This window comes from Somniosus microcephalus, chromosome 11 (assembly GCF_052327205.1).
Source record: "Somniosus microcephalus isolate GS21.2 chromosome 11, FLI_Smic_1.0, whole genome shotgun sequence".
Classification (NCBI taxonomy): Eukaryota; Metazoa; Chordata; class Chondrichthyes; order Squaliformes; family Somniosidae; genus Somniosus; species Somniosus microcephalus.
The window spans coordinates 53,434,692-53,454,174 of NC_140997.1; the positions used below are offsets into that span (position 1 = coordinate 53,434,692).

Consider the following 19,483-nt stretch of genomic DNA (forward strand, 5'->3'; position numbering starts at 1 on the left):
TTTTACACCCTTTTCTTCTCAGTGGAATATATATTTTTTGGAAGTTGTAAAATAACTCCTTAAATGTACACCACTGATCATGTATCGTCTTACCCTTTAATCTATTTTCCCAATCCACTCTACTCAATTCTGCTCTCATACCTTCATAGTCTCCTTTATTCAAGCTTAGCACGCTTGTTTGAGATCCAACCTTCTCACCCTCTAATTGAATATGGAATTCAACCATGTTATGGTCACTCATTCCAAGGGGATCCTTTACTAGGACATTTTTAATTAATCCTGTCTCGTTACACAGGACCAGATCCAAGGTTGCTTGCCCCCTGGTCGGTTCAGTTACATACTGCTCAAGAAACCCATCCCTAATACGCTCAATGAACTCATCCTCAAGGCAGCCCTGCCCAATTTGATTTGTCCAATTAATATGATAGTTAAAATCCCCCATAATTATAGATGTTCCCTTATTATAAGCCTCAACTATTTCCTGATTGACACTCCGTCCAACAGAGTTGCCACTGTTCGGAGGCCTATAGACTACGCCCACTAGTGTTTTTTTCCCCTTATTATTCCTTACCTCCACCCAAACTGTTTCATTATCCTGATCTTTTGACCCAATATCATTTCTCTGTATTAGTGATTCCTTCATTTATTAACATAGCCACCCCACCTCCCCTTCCTTCCTGCCTGTCCTTCCTGGTCGTTAAATAACCTGGTATGTTTAATTCCCAGGCATTGTCACCCTGCAGCCATGTTTCTGTAATGGCCACAAGATCATACCCATATGTAGTTATTTGCGCCATTAACTCGTCTATTTTGTTACGAATGCTACGTGCATTCAGATAGAGAACTTTCAAAGATGTTTTGTGACACTTAGTTCCTGCTTTTGCCCTTTTTATTACTTTACCTTTTACTCCATACCTTCTGGCCCTCCCTGACACGCTCTGGTTTTTAATTTCCCCACTGCTACCTAAGTCTGTGACCTTCTCTGTTGTCATTTTTATTATTTGCTCTCTAGGAACCTCCCCCCCCCCCCCCCCCCCCCCACTAGTTAGTTTAAAGCCCTCTCTACAGCCCTAAGTTATATGATCCGCCAGGACTCTAGTCCCAGCACTGGCCAAGTGAAGCCCGCCCCAACGGAACAGCTCCCTCCTGCCCCAGTATGAAGGGAGATTCCCTTTGATTGGCTCCCCAGGGCCCACGTGATCTCGGGGACGTTTGCGAATCGCATGCGCCCCTGGGATACGTGGGCCCTGCACACTTGGAGTTCGAGAGGCCCAGGAGCGGAAGTGTGTGCGTCCCGGAAGCCCTCAGGTAAGGGCGTAGTTTTTTTTTCCAGATCGGAGGCTTCCACACGCGGGAGGCCTCCGATCGGAAAATACGGTCCGTTAACTTCAGCTGCCTATTTACTCTAATGTGTTATTTTTAAATAAAATGCACTGTACTTTAAAAACTGCAGGCGTATGGCTTTAGCTTTTCACCTCTGGGATCTCATACAGGCCATTCCAATGGGATAAAAGTCCTGATTCCCAGCTGTAAACGCCACAAAGAATGAGAAGTGTAGAAAAAAAATCACTTCCTTTTTTCCATTTCTCCCTTTTGTTCTTTATTTTTCAGTTACAAATAGTTACTTTTCCTGCTCTGCTTAACCATTTTCAGTTGGGTTCTTACAGCTGAGGTTTTTCTGTTTCCTTAGTTTTTGAATTTATTTTGTTCCTTCCTCCCTCCCTTCTCTTAGTATCAATATTGCAGAGATGAGAAGTGGAGGTTCCTTTTTTTAAAATTAAAGCTTAACCAGATATTTCCCTTGTGCCCAGCACCACAGAGTACACCTGTAAGCAAGCCCTTGCTCCCCTATGGACCAGATTTTGACTTTATATACACAATATCTGTTGTTGCGTTGCCCAGGGATTGAACCGAATCACGTCACTAATTAGTTTGATAATTTCACATGAGCCATATCATGTTTTGGTCTCTGGGTAGGAGAAGAATAAATGCTCTATCCATAGTACAACTTGGGCTGTAAACTATAAATCATGTTTTTGTATTACGGTAAAAAGTAGCAAAACATCAATACAGCAGATTTCACTTGACAACAAATAATTTAATTTCCATCAACTTGAATATACAAAAAAGTGAGCTCTCACTAACTCTTACTAATACTAAATTTGGTCTAATGTCCATATCATAAAACTTAAGACATAAGATTTCATCTATCTTAGAACTTCAACTGTTAACTCAACACACTGCCTGAAATGTACACCTCATACCTTTTTGAATTTCAAAACTTGGGATACAGGAAATCAAAAGATTTCTTCAATTTGATCGGCTGTTTCATAATGGAAGAGATGATTTCCTGAATGTCAACTATATCCTGGACACACATTAATTTACACGTGTTTAGTAAAAAAAAAAAATTTACACGTGTTAACGAGCCCTTTACCTTAAATTGACTTATCAGGACAAAGCATGCAGTCTGTATTTAATAGCTTCTACTTGCTTTGTAATCAAAACCTACTTTCACGCTGCCTCCTGAGGGAGCATAAAAGGCCATGGATGTTGACGTAATAAAACTCACTACGCACTTGGTTTGAGCATAAAGCAAGGCTTTAATCAACTTGTTTCAGAACATGGAGGTCTAGTTGTACTTCACTAGTTCCTTGTCTTACAAAATGTCCCTGGCAAGCTAGGGCCAACGCCCGAGTATTTATACTCCTTGGACGGCGCCACCAGCTGGCCGTTCAGCGTTATTTCGTAAGTAGTTTCTTGATGATGAGATTTATAACAGATGTCATCTGCTACATTCAGCTCAACTGCCTACTTTGCTCAACAAAGTTTAAAGTAACCAGCCACCTCTCTAATAGATATTTAAGAATATAAGAGACTTAGGGGGAGAAATTGGGTATGTAGCGCCACCTATTAGTGCCTAAAGAGGGCAGTCAGTGGCTGTAGCGCCACTGGCCGTGCCTCCCGCGATATTCAGCGGGGGCGTTAATGGTGGCGTTAGCCTGTTGTGCTGCGCCGCCGCCAATGATGTCATCGGTGTGCGCAGCGCCCCGATCGCGATATTTGGTAGCGAACGCCGCTGTAGCGCCGTTCACTAACCGCGCCCGGTTCACGGGGCCTTGCTGTGCCGGCAGTGGCGCAAGTTAAGGTGGAGGTGCGGGGCGGGCGGCCACCTGCCAGCACCTCCGTCCCCGGCCTCCTGACACCCCCCCCCCCCCCCCCCCCCCCCGGGCTGTTTCCCAAGAGCCTGGCACTTCTCCTCGGTGCCGGGCTCTTTTGCCGGCACTCGCGATCGGGGATCGCGCTGTTGCAGGCCCCTCCCCCTTAACAATGGGAGGAAGGCCTGCAGTACCGCAGCGTGCCGCACGTTGCGCTGCGATATTCAGTTTCAGCGCCCTAAGAGGGATGCGGAGCGCCTCGAGCCTCGCCCTGTCTCCCTCTAGGAGCGCTGAAACTGAATTTCTGACGTTCGTTAATGCTCCGAACGCTGCGCAAAAATCAGCGCCCAGGCGAACTTGGCGCCACTTTGGCGCCTCAACCCAATTTCTAGGCCTTAGAATTTAGAATATGGTTGATCTTATTCACTTGTCTCCACTCTATCGATGATGAAGGTTCCACTGTACTGAGAATTTGAATCAAGACTTTCAAACTTTTGTGACCAATACTAATACTTGTGCAATAGAACACTATTGCAGTCATTTGAAGTTGAGTTTTGGATTAATAAAAAAAAAATCCTGCTCATTGAGGTATCTTCAAATTAGATTGTAATATGGATTAGGCCTAAATTGATGAGGAATGGAATCCATTGAAATAACATTTAACAATTGTCATGTCACTTCACTTAAAGGAACAGTTAACACATTTCTGGTTTATTGGGAGAGAGCATACCAGTGTCTTTACTTTTGACTAATTCTTTTTCAGGTATCTGCACTCGCCACATCAGAAGATAAAAACAGACACAATTCATCTGAAGATAAAAGACAAAATTCCTCCACAGCAGAAATTTCAGAGCACAATACAAGGAAAAGGGGTCGACCACCAAAGGAAGAAAAGGTTGGTTTTAGGTAGAATACTGAAACAGTCCAAACACCAATAGTGCCTCTTTATTTTGGGGTAAACTTTTAATTTTCTCCCTGTGCTATGCAGGATCTGTGATTGACCTGCTCCCAGTCACCTCCAGTGCAGCTGTGAAATAGTCGCTAGCATGTGTGCAAGAATAGCCCAAGAACAATGTGTTTGTCTCCTCCCTGCAGGGAAATGTCTAAGGTTCACATAACTCCCACTATATCACAGTGACCCAGTCGAGATTAGGGCTTCCAGCATGGAGGAATTAAACCATCTGATCACTTAGATGAAATGATAAATGCACAGTAATGTTATGCACAGAAGGTAATATATAGCTTGTCTAGAAGATGTAAGGACTTTTGTATTTTTTTTTCTCCCACTTCAGGACACGTTCCCTGAGCCGTCCACAGTGAAGAGGTTGGTTACGGGTCCAGTCGCGGAATACAAATGGAAGGTGAGTCACAAGTTTCTTTAATTCTTAAAATCACAGGCTTGCCATTTTGGGTTTTTACTGACTTACTGATCAGCTCTATTAGAAAACTTCCAACATCCTACAGCACCCCATGCAATCGTGTTGGAGACAGCTGGATTTGTAGCAGTAAATCTAGGGAATGTTTCTGAAACTTTAAGAGATTGGCATAGAACACTCAACTGGCAACTATGGAATACCATTACTATCCACTTGTGATTTGTTATTTGATCTTCTCAATCAGGAGAAAAAATTGTACAGTTACTCTGTACTTTTACACAGGTACTCCACAGATACTGTGGCGTCTGATATAATACACATTGTTTATGGCTCCCTCTTGAAAATTGCACTTGTATTATCTATGTATGGATCCCAAAGAATGGTATTCATGGCACACTCTGTTGTACTGGTCTTCAAAGGTTTACAATAAGTATTTCTACATGTGTAGAGAAAAATATGTGCATCATTTAACCCCTATTTTTCTTTGGTCCACTAAAATGGCTATTCTGCATTTCCCCGATTCATTGGCAATAAAAGAAGAGGTTTAAAAATGAAACGTGCAACAAGGTTTACTTTCTGACATTACCACCTTCAATTCCCTGCTGTTTTTGTTTGCGGTTTGATATGGAAGATTGGAACAGCTTTACAGTTTAATTTAAAAGATTACAGTGATAAAGAGTGGTTTTAAATCTGCATTCCTTGCAATCTCTAATTATAACGCACTCTCCCCTGTTGGGAGTTGAAGGCATTCACAATGCTAATCTGTAGTATAACTCATTTGGCTTTTTATTTGGAGGGCCAGTCATTTTGTAACAGAAATGGCCTGCAGTGCCAGCTACAGCAAGTGACCACTGTGTGTTTCTAAAATGGCAAGTACGCTCAACAGTAAAAGTTATTTTGATAAACTTGCACTCAATATAACTTTAATTACTTGTCTTCATGTATTTCATATCATTTCTACTACTTCCAATGGCCTTGAGTTTGAAAAGGGTGCATCACCTTTTATATTAAAAATAGAGAGTTTAAAAAGAGAATTAAACAGATCAAGTAGAGTACAAAACAGGGTTGATCTGGAAGCTAGATAAGTCAGGAAGAGAAAGAAGTTAATGCACTCAAATCTTTCAAGAATTGAAAAACCATTTTAACTTCCAAGAAAACGATGGTTGAATTTACAGCACTAATGAAGAGACAACTTGGGAAAGTATAGTAGTTCTTTCTTCATACTCTGGCATTTTAGCTTTCCAAGTTGCGCTCTACTTAACCATTTTAATCTTCTGTTTGCTGAAGCTTTCAGTGTTAGCTGTGCACTATTTTTAGCTTAAATAATTTATAAACGATTATATAGTGTAATAAGTGCGTTACCAACTGGAACGTGCATAGAATGATAAATTCAGCCATTAATTAAATAACTTGCAAGGGTTTCTTTACTTCATAGAAACTCCTAACCTTTGGGTGGGATGAATGCTTGTTGCAGTATTTGAGTCACTATTGCGACAAATGATTGCAAATGAACATGTCTGCTGCATTACTCAAGTTAGAAATGGTGCTTTGTGTGTCTTTATGAAGAGAATAGTGTAATGAAAAGAGAATTCAGCTTTAACAATGGCTGTGTCAATGCAAGGTGCCGCAGAGTGAGAGGATATTCGTAGTTGTCCAAAATTCCTTACTTATGCAATTCCTTGTATGTACAAAATTGCTTGCATAGTCATTTTCAAATCTTGTATGCAAAGGGCGTGCTTCAAATTTAGAATCTTGCCTTGGATATTCTATCGAGGACGGTAGTGCTAGACACTCCCGTAAGCAATCTAAGCATCTTTTATATTTAGGGGTGTATACGATACTGTACTGTAGAGATGTGACGATCGTATTCCCATGTAATTTGAACTGGATGTTTGTTTTTTGCACGTGTGCTGCTTCAATCTCTTTGAAAGCAGATCAAGAAAACACTTGGTGAGCCAAAGCCAGCTACAGATCATTAAGCTGTTTTATGTCTCACAAGTGAACTTGCACAGCAACAGTTTGATTGAACTCAATCAACTCAATCAGTGCAACTCGACTTTGCGTAATAATACAAAATAATGAACATGCTTCCCTTCCCTACATCAGCAGGTCACCCTCCTTGATTTAAACATTAAGCTAAAATGGAGAATATTTAGAAGTTACTGAACCTAGAGAGAGCTTGCCCTTGCAGCTTTCTGTTTAAAAATCTGACTAACTGCATATGTCTCTGTCTTTTTTCTCTGTGTTCACAACCTAAGAGAAGGCCTTTGCCAGATAACTACTATCGGACTCCTGTGACCGGGAACCTCCCAACACAGTGGGTGTGAAATGTTTATTGAATACAGAGATAGACGAACAAATTGCTATTGTTTACAATCTTCAGGTTCAAAACTGAGCTTATTGGCATTTAATCACCTTTTGTCTCAGTCCCTCATTTCTTTAAACTTGTGTGAATACATTTAGCTTTAAAACACAAACCTTAAATAGAACTCCCACCTGTCCCAATTCCTTCTGGGGAAAAATGATCAGAAAATTCTGAATCTTGACCAAGAGCTTCTGCACAAGTTCCCAGTTGATTTTAGTAGTGTTGGCAGCGGCCTAGGAGTAGGTCATCTGTCCTATGTTCTTGTCGGGGAATAGTGTGAAGCTAGGATTTGAAAAGTCAGTTGAAGTGATTGTTACAGAGTGAGAGATATTTGTTTTGGGAAATTACTTTGACAAGAGAACATGGACGAGTTGAGGTTTGCTGAGTTAGTGTATTTCACAATCTGATTCACTGGGAGACTAGTGACCATAAGGACTGGCGCTGTTTTCAAGCAGGACATCAGAGACCCCACTGGCCCATAATGCCGTGCTCACTGCAAATGCACCAGGTGACGGCGTAGATTTAATGGGGGGATCATGTGCAGATTCAAATACTGAAGCAACACAAGTTTTGAAATTCTAAAGTGGAGTAATTTTAACAACAACATGTATTTATATAGTGCCTTTTAATGTAGTAAAACATTCCAAGGCGCTTCACAGGAGTGTTATAAAACAAAATTTGACACAGCCACATAAGGAGATATTGGGGCAGAAAAGAGGTAGATTTTAAGGAGCATCTTGAAGGAGGAAAGAGAGATAGAGAGGTTTAGGGAGGGAAGTATAGAGCTTGGGGCCTTGGTAGCTGAAGGCATGGGCACCAATTATATTTTTTAGTGTATTTTCCCCCTAGATATGTGTCACTTGGTAAGTGGTTCCAATTGTGAGGTTATGTAGCTTTACAGTAATTCTGTGTTACCCATAACACAAAAATATATAATTTAGGTGCATGGGAAAATGGTGGGAACCTTTATTGATTGGAGAGCCCCCTGGTTATGGCAGTGGAAACTGGTGATCTGCTGGTATCTTTCTGCACAAAAGATGGGACTGACAAATGAGGCAGAAAGTGCTGAACTTCCTTTCTAAAACTCCAAATCTCTGCAAAGCTACTGTTTTCTGTCGACTAGATGTCAATTAAAAACCGAGATCATTAGGGAGTGAATGGCTGATGCTATTCTCGCACTCCAATCACAAATAGAAATTTTCAGTTATAGGAACAGAGTATGATTACTCACCGTGCTCAGATTTGGTTTTTCTAATTGCAGCAAGTAAAGGACGACCCTCACTTCCATCACTTTCTGCTCAGTCAGTCTGAGAAGGTAAGATGGTGCATTTAGTGCGCAGTCTAGTAGAGCAGTTTTTTTTCCAGTAATAAGCTGAATGCTAGATAGCAGAAAGCTTTGGTCTCCTTTTTTATTTATTTATGCTGCTTCACTTTTCCATTTTCATTTTCCTAGATCTGTTGCTTCTGTGTGTTTTCCCTCTTTGGTGCGGAGGCCTTGGTGACTGCCAGTGTGTTTAGCCAACTAAGGGTACAATTGCTGCACGGGCAAGTTGGTCTACAAATGTTTTTCCTCCATTCCTCAATTTAGGATACACCACCGTGAGACATCCTGCTTAATTGCACAGCCAAGGTCACACCTGGGGTCAAGTAACAATAGGAACTGAACCTACTGACCCACTGGCAGGAAGCGACTAGATTGACCTATTCCTGGACCATAAAATATTGGTCAATTCATTCCCGGTGTGTTCTCTCTCATTCAAATATCCTGATATTTGAATAAAGTATAGACACTAATTTTATTGGATTTAAAAACAAAATAAGTGTAGGAATACCTGGTTTAAAAAGTTCACTTAAATTTTTAAAAAAAATTACACTCTTATTAAAACGTGTGAAAATAGACTCCCTTTTGAAGTGGGCTTTGACCTCGGTTTGATACTTGCTGGTGTTCAAACATTGCTTAAAGTAACTAGTAAGTTAAAATTGCAAAATTTAAGTGGCTACTTGAATCTAAAAAGTAGGACTGGGAGTAGGGAAAATTAAATAAAAGCAGAGACTCATCTTTTTGATGCAAACTGCACTTATGTGAATTTTTTCATGTACTTTTCTGGTAAAAGTAAAATCTGAATAAACCAAAACACAATTTTTTTTTTGCCTAAAGCTGATGCTGCTGAAGGTTTGTATTAAAAATCTATAACTTTTTATATGTGGGTGTGAGAAGTTGGTATTACAAAAACGTGTGTGTCCATCAGTCTCTTTGACTCCATCCTCCAATTACTTGGTGACAATAGTTGTGATAACTGTGTATTGCAAGAATCATGCTGGCCCTGTGACGCAAAACATTACCACATTAGTTACTCGGTTTGCCTAACTTTTAAAGGTCGAGACTCCTCCAGTTACTCTTCCCCTTTTTGTTCCTAGTTTCCTTGCACCACCACCTTTGGTTGAGAACTCAAGTAAGCAGCCTGCTCTCGGGCTGTAAATCTGAAGTGCGCTGCTGGGACGTGCACGGTGGTTGTCAGCCGATGTCTGCTCAGTGTGTGTGTGTTTTTGCCCTTCTCTTGCTGTGGAAAAGCACTGCCCATAACATTGTGGCTGAAAGCAGCAGCTTAACCTGTGTATGTGGACAAAAATCAATATTTGGGCATAGCACACCGATGCTTTAATACATTGAACTGTCATTGTAATTTAATATTCTCCCCTTCACAATCGTTATATTCAAACATATATTGGTCGCAAAAATTGTTTAAAAAAAAAAAGTCAAATCTTCAACAGAACAGAGACCTATCTGGACTGTATTTTTGAATATAGAATGGGGGGACAACTTTGTAGTCTCCAAAAACAATTTTGCGTAAAGGTAAGGAAAGGATTGTTTTTGTATTTAAAGAGCTGAAACATCCTTATGTGTCCATCTCACTTTAACATCCAAATCAAACTATCAGGAAGAGCAAGTGGGATGGCATCACGAATATGTCACCACTGCCATCATTGGATAAAATAACTCGGTGAAAATTAGTGATAATTTAAATAGTCTGTGACTTGGAAAAATGCAATATTTTTAATATTGCGGGTCATGCAACATTCATAGGGGTATATTTTACCAATCAATGAAGTTCACATGCAGATGCTTAATACATTTGTGATATATTCTGCGTACTACTTTGAAACTGGCATTAACCCATTTAAGATAAATATATTAACAACATTTGATTTACAAACACGCTTTAAGATGATCATTGAGAAGGACATAAGTATGATGAAAACTAGGGGAATAGATTGGAGAAGCTGATTTTGAGGGGCTGTATAATCCTATGAATGTAGTGGAATAGTTTTAAGCGCTGTAGAATAGTTTTAAACATTCATCTGTTAACTTCACCAATTGTAAAATATATGCTATAAACTTGCCAGTCACCTAGTGGAATTCAGTGAAAATTTTACTTTGCTTTTTGTATTAAAGCTGCGACTGCTATAGGCTTCAAAAACTCAAAGCAATTCTTAACAAGCAAGTTGTGATCATTAATTTAAGCTGAAGTAAATCTGAAGTTCATCAAATTTTGTTAGGAAAGATTTCCTAAAAGGGCAACTTTTTAAAAACCCCATTTTAAGCTGTAATTGTTTGTTTGTCCCAATTCCCCATTTTGAGGTGGAAGCCCTCGCCTATATGTACATTAGTCTTAACGCAGCTCCCTCTTTTAATATTGAGGCTAATATACTGTAAATGACTTTAGTTTGAAGCCCCGCTGTTCAGTGTTGTGCTATTTCACTGCGATTAGGCACATGAGACTTCCTCGGAGTAACTATAATCTGAACATGGATGAGATTAAATTGACGTTGGGGGTTGTCTGATCCAAGTTATTAGGTCCTCTGTACTTGGCGTAGACTTCAGAGTCGCTGGGCAACAAACAATCTTGAACTTTGTAAATCTGCAACTCGAATACATTTCATTGGAGGGGGATGGGGGTGGTGATGGTGTAAGAGATGGTGGTAGAAAATGTTTTCATTGTTTCTAATGGTTACAAGTAGCTGTTGTCCTGTAGTATATGTGTATTTTTATGTTCAGATATTATTCCCACTAGTTTTACTGGGATTAAAATCTATTTTCTACAGAAATGTTCATCTTAACCCAATTGTTTAGGAATTAGTAAAGATTTATTAGTTATCAACATATGGAGACATGAAATATTAGTCTGATAAGCATACAGCTTTATCTGGTTATCAGCTAAATGCCTGTTGCATTTAAAGTACTTAGCACCAAATGATGTCACTTTCTTATTGTAGACTTATTTTTCCATGGTGCAAAAAGTAATTGGCTCCATTTTTATTCATTAACAGTCAGGGTCGTGTTCTGCCATCATTCAAAAACTAAAGACCACAGCAGAAGAGGTAGGTAATATACTACTTCTCTTCCATTTCTAATTGTCCTTTGGGATAAAAGGCTAGAATGAACTCTTGCTCACTCTTCCAAATGGAATCATAGAATGTTACAGCACAGAAACAGGCCATTTGCTGGTGTTTTTTCCACATGAGCTACTTACTTTAATCTCATTCTCCTGCTTGCTTCCATACGCTTTAATCTCTTTTTCAAGCAACTATTTCCTCTTAAGAAATTTTGGACTTTTAACAGTTTGTGACAGGGAATTTCACATTGTGTAAAGAACTTTTCTAAGTTCCCCTTATGATTAACTTAAAAGTTGTGCCTTAAAACTTCTCGGCTCTAGTGAAAATAACCATAACTTCTCAAATCTATGCAGAAGTATAACCCCTCTTGTAACATCCTAGCGAATCTACGCTGCAGCCTTTTCATTGTTCATTCCTTCCTATAATGTGGTGCCCAAAATTCCCCACAATGCTCCAATGTGCCCTAACTAAGGTCTTGTCTTGTACAAGTTCCATATAACCTCTTTGTTCATCCCAGTTTGGCATAAAAATAAAACAAAAAAGGTGACTCAACCGTGGCTAACAAGGGAAATTAGGGATAGCATAAGATCCAAGGAGAGGACATATAAATTGGCCAGAAAAAGCAGTAAACCTGAGGATTGGGAGCAGTTCAGGATTCAACAAAGGGATTAATTAAGAAGGGGAAAATAGAATATGAGAGTAAGCTTGCAGGGAACATAAAAACTGACTGTAAAGGCTTTTATAGATATGTGAAGAGAAAAAGATTGGTGAAGTCAAGCGTAGGTCCCTTGCAGTCAGAATCAGGGGAATTTATAATGGGGAACAAAGAAATGGAAGACCAATTTTAAATACATATTTTGGTTCAGTCTTCACAAAGGAGGACACAAATAACCTCCCAGAGATGTCGGGGAACATAGGGTCTGATGAAAGGGAGGAACTGAAAGAAATCAATATTTGTAGGGAAATGGTGTTAAGGAAATTGATGGGATTGAAGGCCGATAAATCCCCAGGGCCTGATAATCTACATCCTAGAGTACTTAAGGAAGTGGCCCTAGAAATAGTAGATGCATTGCTGATCATCATCCAACATTCGATGGAATCTGAAACAGTACCCATGGATTGGAGGGTAGCTAATGTTACCCCACTATTCAAAAAAGGTGGTAGAGAGAAAACGGGGAATTACAGACCGGTAAGCCTGGCATCGGTAGTGGGGAAAATGCTAGAGCCCATCATAAAAGATGTAATAGCAGAGCACTTGGAAAACAGTGACAGGATTGGACAAAGTCAACATGGATTTACAAAGGGTAAATCGTGCTTGACTAATCTGGAATTTTTTGAGGATGTAACTGGTAAAATAGATAAGGGAGAACCAGTGGATGTGGTGTATTTGGACTTTCAGAAGACTTTCAATAAGGTCCTGCATAAGAGATTAGTGTGTAAAGTTAAGGCACATGGGATTGGGGGCAAGGTACTGACTTGGATAGAGAACTGGTTGGCAGACAAAAAGCAAAGAGTTGGAATAAACGGGTCTTTTTCCGAGTGGCAGGCAGTGACTAGTGGGGTACCACAGGGATCAGTCCTTGGACCCCAGCTATTCACAATATATATTAATGATCTAGACAAGGGAACTAGATGTAATATCTCCAAATTTGCAGACGACACAAAGCTGGGTGGGCGTGTGTACTGTGAGGAGGATGCCGAGAAACTCTAGGATGATTTGGACAGGTTGGGTGATTGGGCAGAAGCATGGCAGATGCAATATAATGTGGATAAATGTGAGGTAGCAAAAACAGGAAGGCAGATTATTATCTGAATGGCAATAGATTGGGAGACGGGGAAGTGCAACGAGACCTGGGTGTCCTTGTGCACCAGTCGCTGAAGGTAAGCATGCAGGTGCAGCAGGCGGTTAAGAAGGCAAATGGTATGTTGGCCTTCGTAGCGAGAGGGTTTGAGTACAGGAACAAGGATGTCTTGCTGCAGTTGTACAGGGCCTTGGTGAGACCACATCTTGAGTATTGTGTGCAGTTTTGGTCGCCTTATCTGAGGAAGGATGTTCTTGCCATGGAAGGAGTTCAGCGAAGATTCACCAGGCTGATACCTGGGATGGCAGGAATGACGTATGAGGAGAGATTGGGTCGATTGGGCTTGTACTCGCTGGAGTTTAGAAGAATGAGAGGGGATCTTATTGAAACTTATAAAATTCTGACAGGATTGGACAGACTAGATGCAGGAAGAATGTTCCCGATGGTCGGGGAGTCCAGAACCAGGGGTCACAGTCTAAGGATAAGGGATAGGTCATTTAGGACAGATATGAGGAGGAATTTCTTCACCCAGAGAGTGGTGAACCTGTGGAATTCTCTACCACAGATGGCAGTAGAGGCCAATTCATTAAATATATTCAAGAAGGAGTTGGATATATTTCTCAAGGCTAAAGGGATCAAGGGGTATGAGGAGAAAGCAGGGACCGGGTACTGAATTTGGATGATCAGCCATGATCGCATTGAATGGCGGAGCAGGCTCGAGGGGCCGAATGGCCTACTCCTGCACCTATCTTCTATGTTTCTTTATTCTTGTATTCTGTTCCTCTGGATGCAAAACCAAGGATTCCATTTCACACAGAATCACACAGAAACCCCACAGTGCAGATAGAGGCCATTTCGGCCCATCGAGCCTGCACCACCCGATCCCCGTAACCCCTACACCAACACATATCCCACCCTATCCCTGTAACCCCACGTATTTAATCCCCCTAACACTAAGGGTCAATTTATCATAGCCAATCAACCTAACCCGCACATCTTTGGACTGTGGGAGGAAACCGGAGCACCCGGAGAAAACCCACGCAAACACGGGGAGAATGTGCAAACTCCACACAGACAGTCGCCCGAGGCCGGATTCGAACCCGGGTCTCTGGTGCTGTGAGGCAACAGTGCTAACCATTATGCCACCGTGCTGCTTTATTTATGGCCTTATCTGCTTGGCTGTCAACTTTTAATGACCTATAATACCAAAGTGCCTTGCTCCTCTACTCCATTTAAAATCTTACATTGAAGGTGTATTTACTTTCCCTAGTCTTCCACAATTATTTGATATTTTTCTACACTTGAACTGCATCTGTTAGTACCTGTCCCCCTTTTTTCAGCACAATCATCTTCACAGTTTGGTGTCGTCAATAAATTTGACGACGTTGCCTCATTTCCTGAATCCATATCAATTTATTTATGTGTATATAGTAAATGAGTGACACAACATAGCTCCCTGTGAAACACCACTTGCCACATCGTTCCTGTCTGAGAAACCTCTTTTTACTATTGCCAAATGCTTTTTCTCATCCAGCAATCTCATTCCATGTGGCCACATTCCCTGTAATGTGCCATTCCCTGTGCCATAAATCTCGTGTCAATTTTTGCAAATACATACAAACCACATCCACTGCATTTCTTTCATATTTCTTCAAAATGCTTTTGGATTAGTCAATATAGCCTGCCTTTTGAAATCCATCTTGACTGGCTTTGATCTAATCCCTGTTTCTCCAAGTACTTAGTAATTTCATCCCATATTTATAAACTAGTAGTTTACCAACAACCAAAGCAAGACTAATTGGCCTATAATTTCCTGACACATCCCCATCTTTTCTGAAGAGGGATGTCACATTTGTCATCTTGCAGTCCTCTGGTACTGTTTCCCTTTCCATAAAATTTTTGGAAAAATCTTAGTCTAGCCTCTGCTATTTCACCTGGATCTCTTGGGATCCTTGGATGTAAACTGTTAGATCCTAGTGATTTATCTTCCTTAAGTTTGAGCAATTTCTTCAGTGCCATTTTTATTTAAATAGTACTTCCACTAATTGTTCCACATCCCACTGCTGGTGGTTCTATAATCCCAATTTCCACTTACTTTGCAAAAACTGAAGCATACTCCCACTCTCCACTACAAGCTTGTCTCCTTGTATAGATGGAGAAAAGTTAAGTTCTTTTAGACTACAATGTAATATCTTTTAGACTGCTCTGCGTGCACTGATGTATGACCTCTTAACACAGAGTCTTCCGACTATACTGAGTTGCGTGCAGTTCTTTAATACAACAAACGCAAAATGTCTATTGCTATGGTAAATGCTTCTCACTTGTGCTATTTTATGGGAATGCATCCAGCAGAATTCAAGCACTTCTACATAGTGAATTGCCAAGGGCAATCTTTGTACTTCCTAGCAGCCAACTCAAAATGGCCGTGACAGAGGCCTGGGAATCGGGTGTCCGACCTGCACCTCTAGACTGGGGAATGGAGCAGAGACTCCATTTATATGAAAAAAAATACAAATAACAAATGCACAGTGTAACAGTAGTAGAGACATGTTTATATATACAATAGATATTTTTTGACTTTGTATTGATTTTTGGATTTCTTGGGAATAAACCAGGTCTGCAACCTGCTTTATTAATTTGAGTAGCAATTCTCCTGCAATACAAGAGGATGAGGAAGCACAAAGTGCTTTTATAGAAGAATTAATTATTGACCTTTTTTTGTTAAAGTGGGGAAACTAGGCACTAGTTTCAAACTGGAATAATCCTTTTGGCACTAGAATTAATATATACACATCAAAAATCTAGTTCTTGCTGTAGTGTAATAGCAAGCAATGCACAAGCATTTTATTCTACATTTTGTGTACTTGTGAGAAGGTGGCTTCATAGAAAAGTTAGCCTGCAATACATTATTTAGTGATTGACCAGAATAGGCACTAAAACCTATTGAATTCTGATCCAGCATATCTTTGGGATCTGTTTACTCTTTTTCCACCCCCTTTACTCAGGATATAGATATGCTCAAATTTTTAAACAGAGAGTGGGAAAGTTGGAGCATGCAAGTCTTCCAGCAGCCTTGTGTGGCAACTCTGGTCATTAAAGGATACCGGTCTATCACTGGTTTTGAATCTCTAACTCAATGTAAAATTGTATGTGTAGTAGCGATGAAACCTTTTGCACTGCATGTTCAGTCTAGTATCTTTGTGTGTGTGTGTGTGTATCCAAATCCTGATGGGCTCACATGCCCTAACACCCATCAAAGTTAATGAGTTAATTTTGTTTTATCTCACAGGAAGCAGAGTCAACGTCCATCCAGGCAGCTGACAGTACAGCAACCAATGGCAGTGTGACTCCCACAGACAAACGGTAAGGGCCTGAAAAATATTTAAAAATCCAAAATGTTGTCATCTGTTTGATAAAATGATTAGGGTCAGGCATCAATCCTAGGATCAAACCTTTCCTAACATAAGTGAAATCTCAAATTACTGAGATCTAGTCATTGAAAGTTTGTTTTTGAAGAGATGTGCAAATACTCGTCTGACAGGCTGTGATCTGTGTCCTGTCCACATAACCGCCTCATGGCTCCAACCATGACTATCGAGAGCTTTACTAATCTACATAACTGTAAATGAAGATAACATTCTCTGTCTTCTTACAGCAATTGATTTTCCAGTAAAATTAGTACAGCTAGTCATTACTATTGATCAGTAATAAACATCTAGTAATGTAACCATTTCTATATAAAATCAAATAACTAAAATCTTGACACCAGAAGGCTTCCCGGTTTTCCTGGGTTTATATATTTACTTGTAGGGCTTTCTTTACAATTCGATATGTTAAACTGTGTGGGTGAACCACAGGACTTCCTTCCTTCCTTGCAACTGCTGAGTATAGTTTAATGTGTTGGGCTTTGCTGCTGGTAATCTGGTGGCTCATTCAGTCTGGCATTTGACCACCTTTCTATTTTTGCAATAATTGAGGTCAGCCCACATATATCATTCACGCTTTAGTCAGATGTGAGTAGATGGTACTGAATCATTGCTCAAAGTTAACAGAATCTCAAGATATAAAAGCAGTAGCTCCTTTCTGATTTCCCCTGTTCCCCTTTTTAAAAATTCTGACTTTATATTTTCTGTGACTGACTGGAGAGGTTAGCAAACTACTCCCACAGTTCAGTGAAAAGAAGTTGTCACTGCCCGCTAGAATGAGCATTAGAAGATCCCACATTGAATTTTCCTTTTTTGCATTAGAGAAGTGCCAACCCTAGCCAGGCAGTGATGGGGACTTGCCATATGTCCAGTGTCTTGTATCAAGGCACTATACCCTATCTTTTTAAATGATCAACAATACCAAAAGAAACTAATCTGCATTATAAATACTATGTGTTTGCATATTGACATGGTCACTCCAGTCTTTGGCGTACACTACAAACGTTGTACCAGTTAATGAGTTGTCACTGGTGCTGCTTAACTCACATCTGAGCTGCCTATTCAGTGGACTTTAACATAAGCATAAAAACAGGGATATCATGAAGTGTTTTTTTTACAAAAACAACTTAATATTCAACCATTTGGGCTGATAAGACTACACAGCCATCAATCAAACAACCTCTTGAATATTGGGAGATGCAGCAGGTCAGCAACCTATGGGTTCAAATTCAGCTCAGTAATCGGATGGGATGAATGTACCCCTTTCTCCTGGTTGTAAGGATTCTGTGTTTGGACAGTTGTGACTTAAGCCACGTTTTGAGCAGGTAACTTGTACCTTGGAGAAACCAATGACATCTTTACCATGGAATAAATGGAGAACTTGTGAATCCATTAAATTCATGGGTACTGTGGGCATTGCTTGGAAACTATGCATTGACATGCATAATGAAATGGTGGTGGTGGTCACAGACTATTTGGACTTTTATAGTACGGTGTATTGTTTTTATTTGTTAAATGCCATGACATGTTGCTCAGTTGCTTGAAAGGTCATACAAATGCCCTAAATACTGAAAATGGTAGATTTTTTGATGACGTCTGTCAAATTCTCATGTTGCAACTGCATGCCAGGATTGATTTTAATATATTCATAGCATGTCAAAACAGGAAATCTGACCTGGGTTATGCAATGGTGAACTTGCAAATATCTCTTTGCCAAGCATCCTGCAATTACCAATGGTTCAAAAAAAAAGTGGAGTGACATTGCCATGTTTAAAAACACTGACCGTACATTGTTGATATTGCCTCTTGATTGGTTCCAGGTGATTAGCTAAATTCATTTATGGCTTCCCTTAATGAGGTTGAAATAGTTCTTTTGGGCAGTAGGGGAGGTCGCTAACATGGTGGATAGGGAAGAGTCTATGGATGTTGGTTATATGGACCTCCAGAATGCATTTGATCAGGTTCCACACAAGAAATTATTAGTAAAAATGAAAGTGTACAGAATTGGAGGTAACCTTGTGGCATGGGGTGGTACTTGGTTGGGAGGTAGGAGACAGAGATTAGGGATACAGGGAATGTTCTCTAATTGACGGGATGTGACGAGTCGTGTTCCCCAGGCATCTGTCCTGGGGCCTCCGCTTTTCGCCAACCATATACATCAATGACTTGGGTGAAGAAGTATAGAGTTGGATATCTAAGTTCACAGATGATACTAAATTCGGAGGCACAGTAGGTATTGGGGATGGGAGCAGGGAGTTACAAAGGGACATGGATAAATTAAGTTAGTGGGTAAAACTATGGCAGATGGAGTTCAATGTAAGATCATCCACTTGGATCTGACAGAGACAAATGGGAATATTTTCTTTAATGGTGAGAGACTAGGAGCTGTGGAGGAACAATGGGATTTAGGTGCAGGTATCACCTACAAGCTAGTGCATAGGTACAAAAAGTAATCAAGAAAGCTAATCGAATGTCGTGGGTTGGACTCGGTAGATCTGGAGGGAATGTTTTCACTTGTGGGCGAATGCAAGACTGGGGGCCATAAATATGGGATGCTTACTAATAAATCCAATGAGGAAATAGGGAGGGATTTCTTTGCTCGGAGCGTGGTTGGGATGTGGTTGAGGCGAATGGCTTAGATGCTTTCGAGGGGAAGCTAGACGAGTACATGAGAGAAGGGAAGAGAAAGATTTGCTGAGATGAGGTAGATAGAATGGGAGGGGACTCGTGTGGAGTATAAACACCAGCACAGACTAGTTGGTCCGAATGGCCTCTTTCTATGCTGTATATTCTGTTATGTTGATTTTATCTCCATAGGATTGGAATATAAAAGTGAGGAATTGATGATTCAGTTGTGCAGAGGCTTGATCAGACCCTATCTGGAGTACTGGGTTCAGTTTTGAGCACCAAACCTCAGGAAATGTATAATTGGCCTTGGAGGGGGTACAGCAAAGAATTTACC

At 40.4% G+C, this 19,483-nt stretch overlaps 1 protein-coding gene across 7 annotated transcripts in view; it reads left to right on the forward strand.

The window, feature by feature from the left end:
- glyr1 (glyoxylate reductase 1 homolog (Arabidopsis)) overlaps positions 1-19,483 on the forward strand; it is a 54,122-nt gene that overhangs the window by 13,510 nt on the left and 21,129 nt on the right. For 6 of the 7 annotated variants that reach the window (XM_086000657.1, XM_086000656.1, XM_086000659.1 and 3 more), the window contains 5 exons: positions 3,922-4,053; positions 4,451-4,519; positions 8,161-8,214; positions 11,229-11,279; positions 16,386-16,459. In XM_086000657.1, the coding sequence (XP_085856783.1) occupies positions 3,922-4,053; positions 4,451-4,519; positions 8,161-8,214; positions 11,229-11,279; positions 16,386-16,459 (380 nt within the window). The remainder of the gene's footprint in view (positions 1-3,921; positions 4,054-4,450; positions 4,520-8,160; positions 8,215-11,228; positions 11,280-16,385; positions 16,460-19,483) is intronic. The other variant, XM_086000660.1, reaches the window with a different exon arrangement.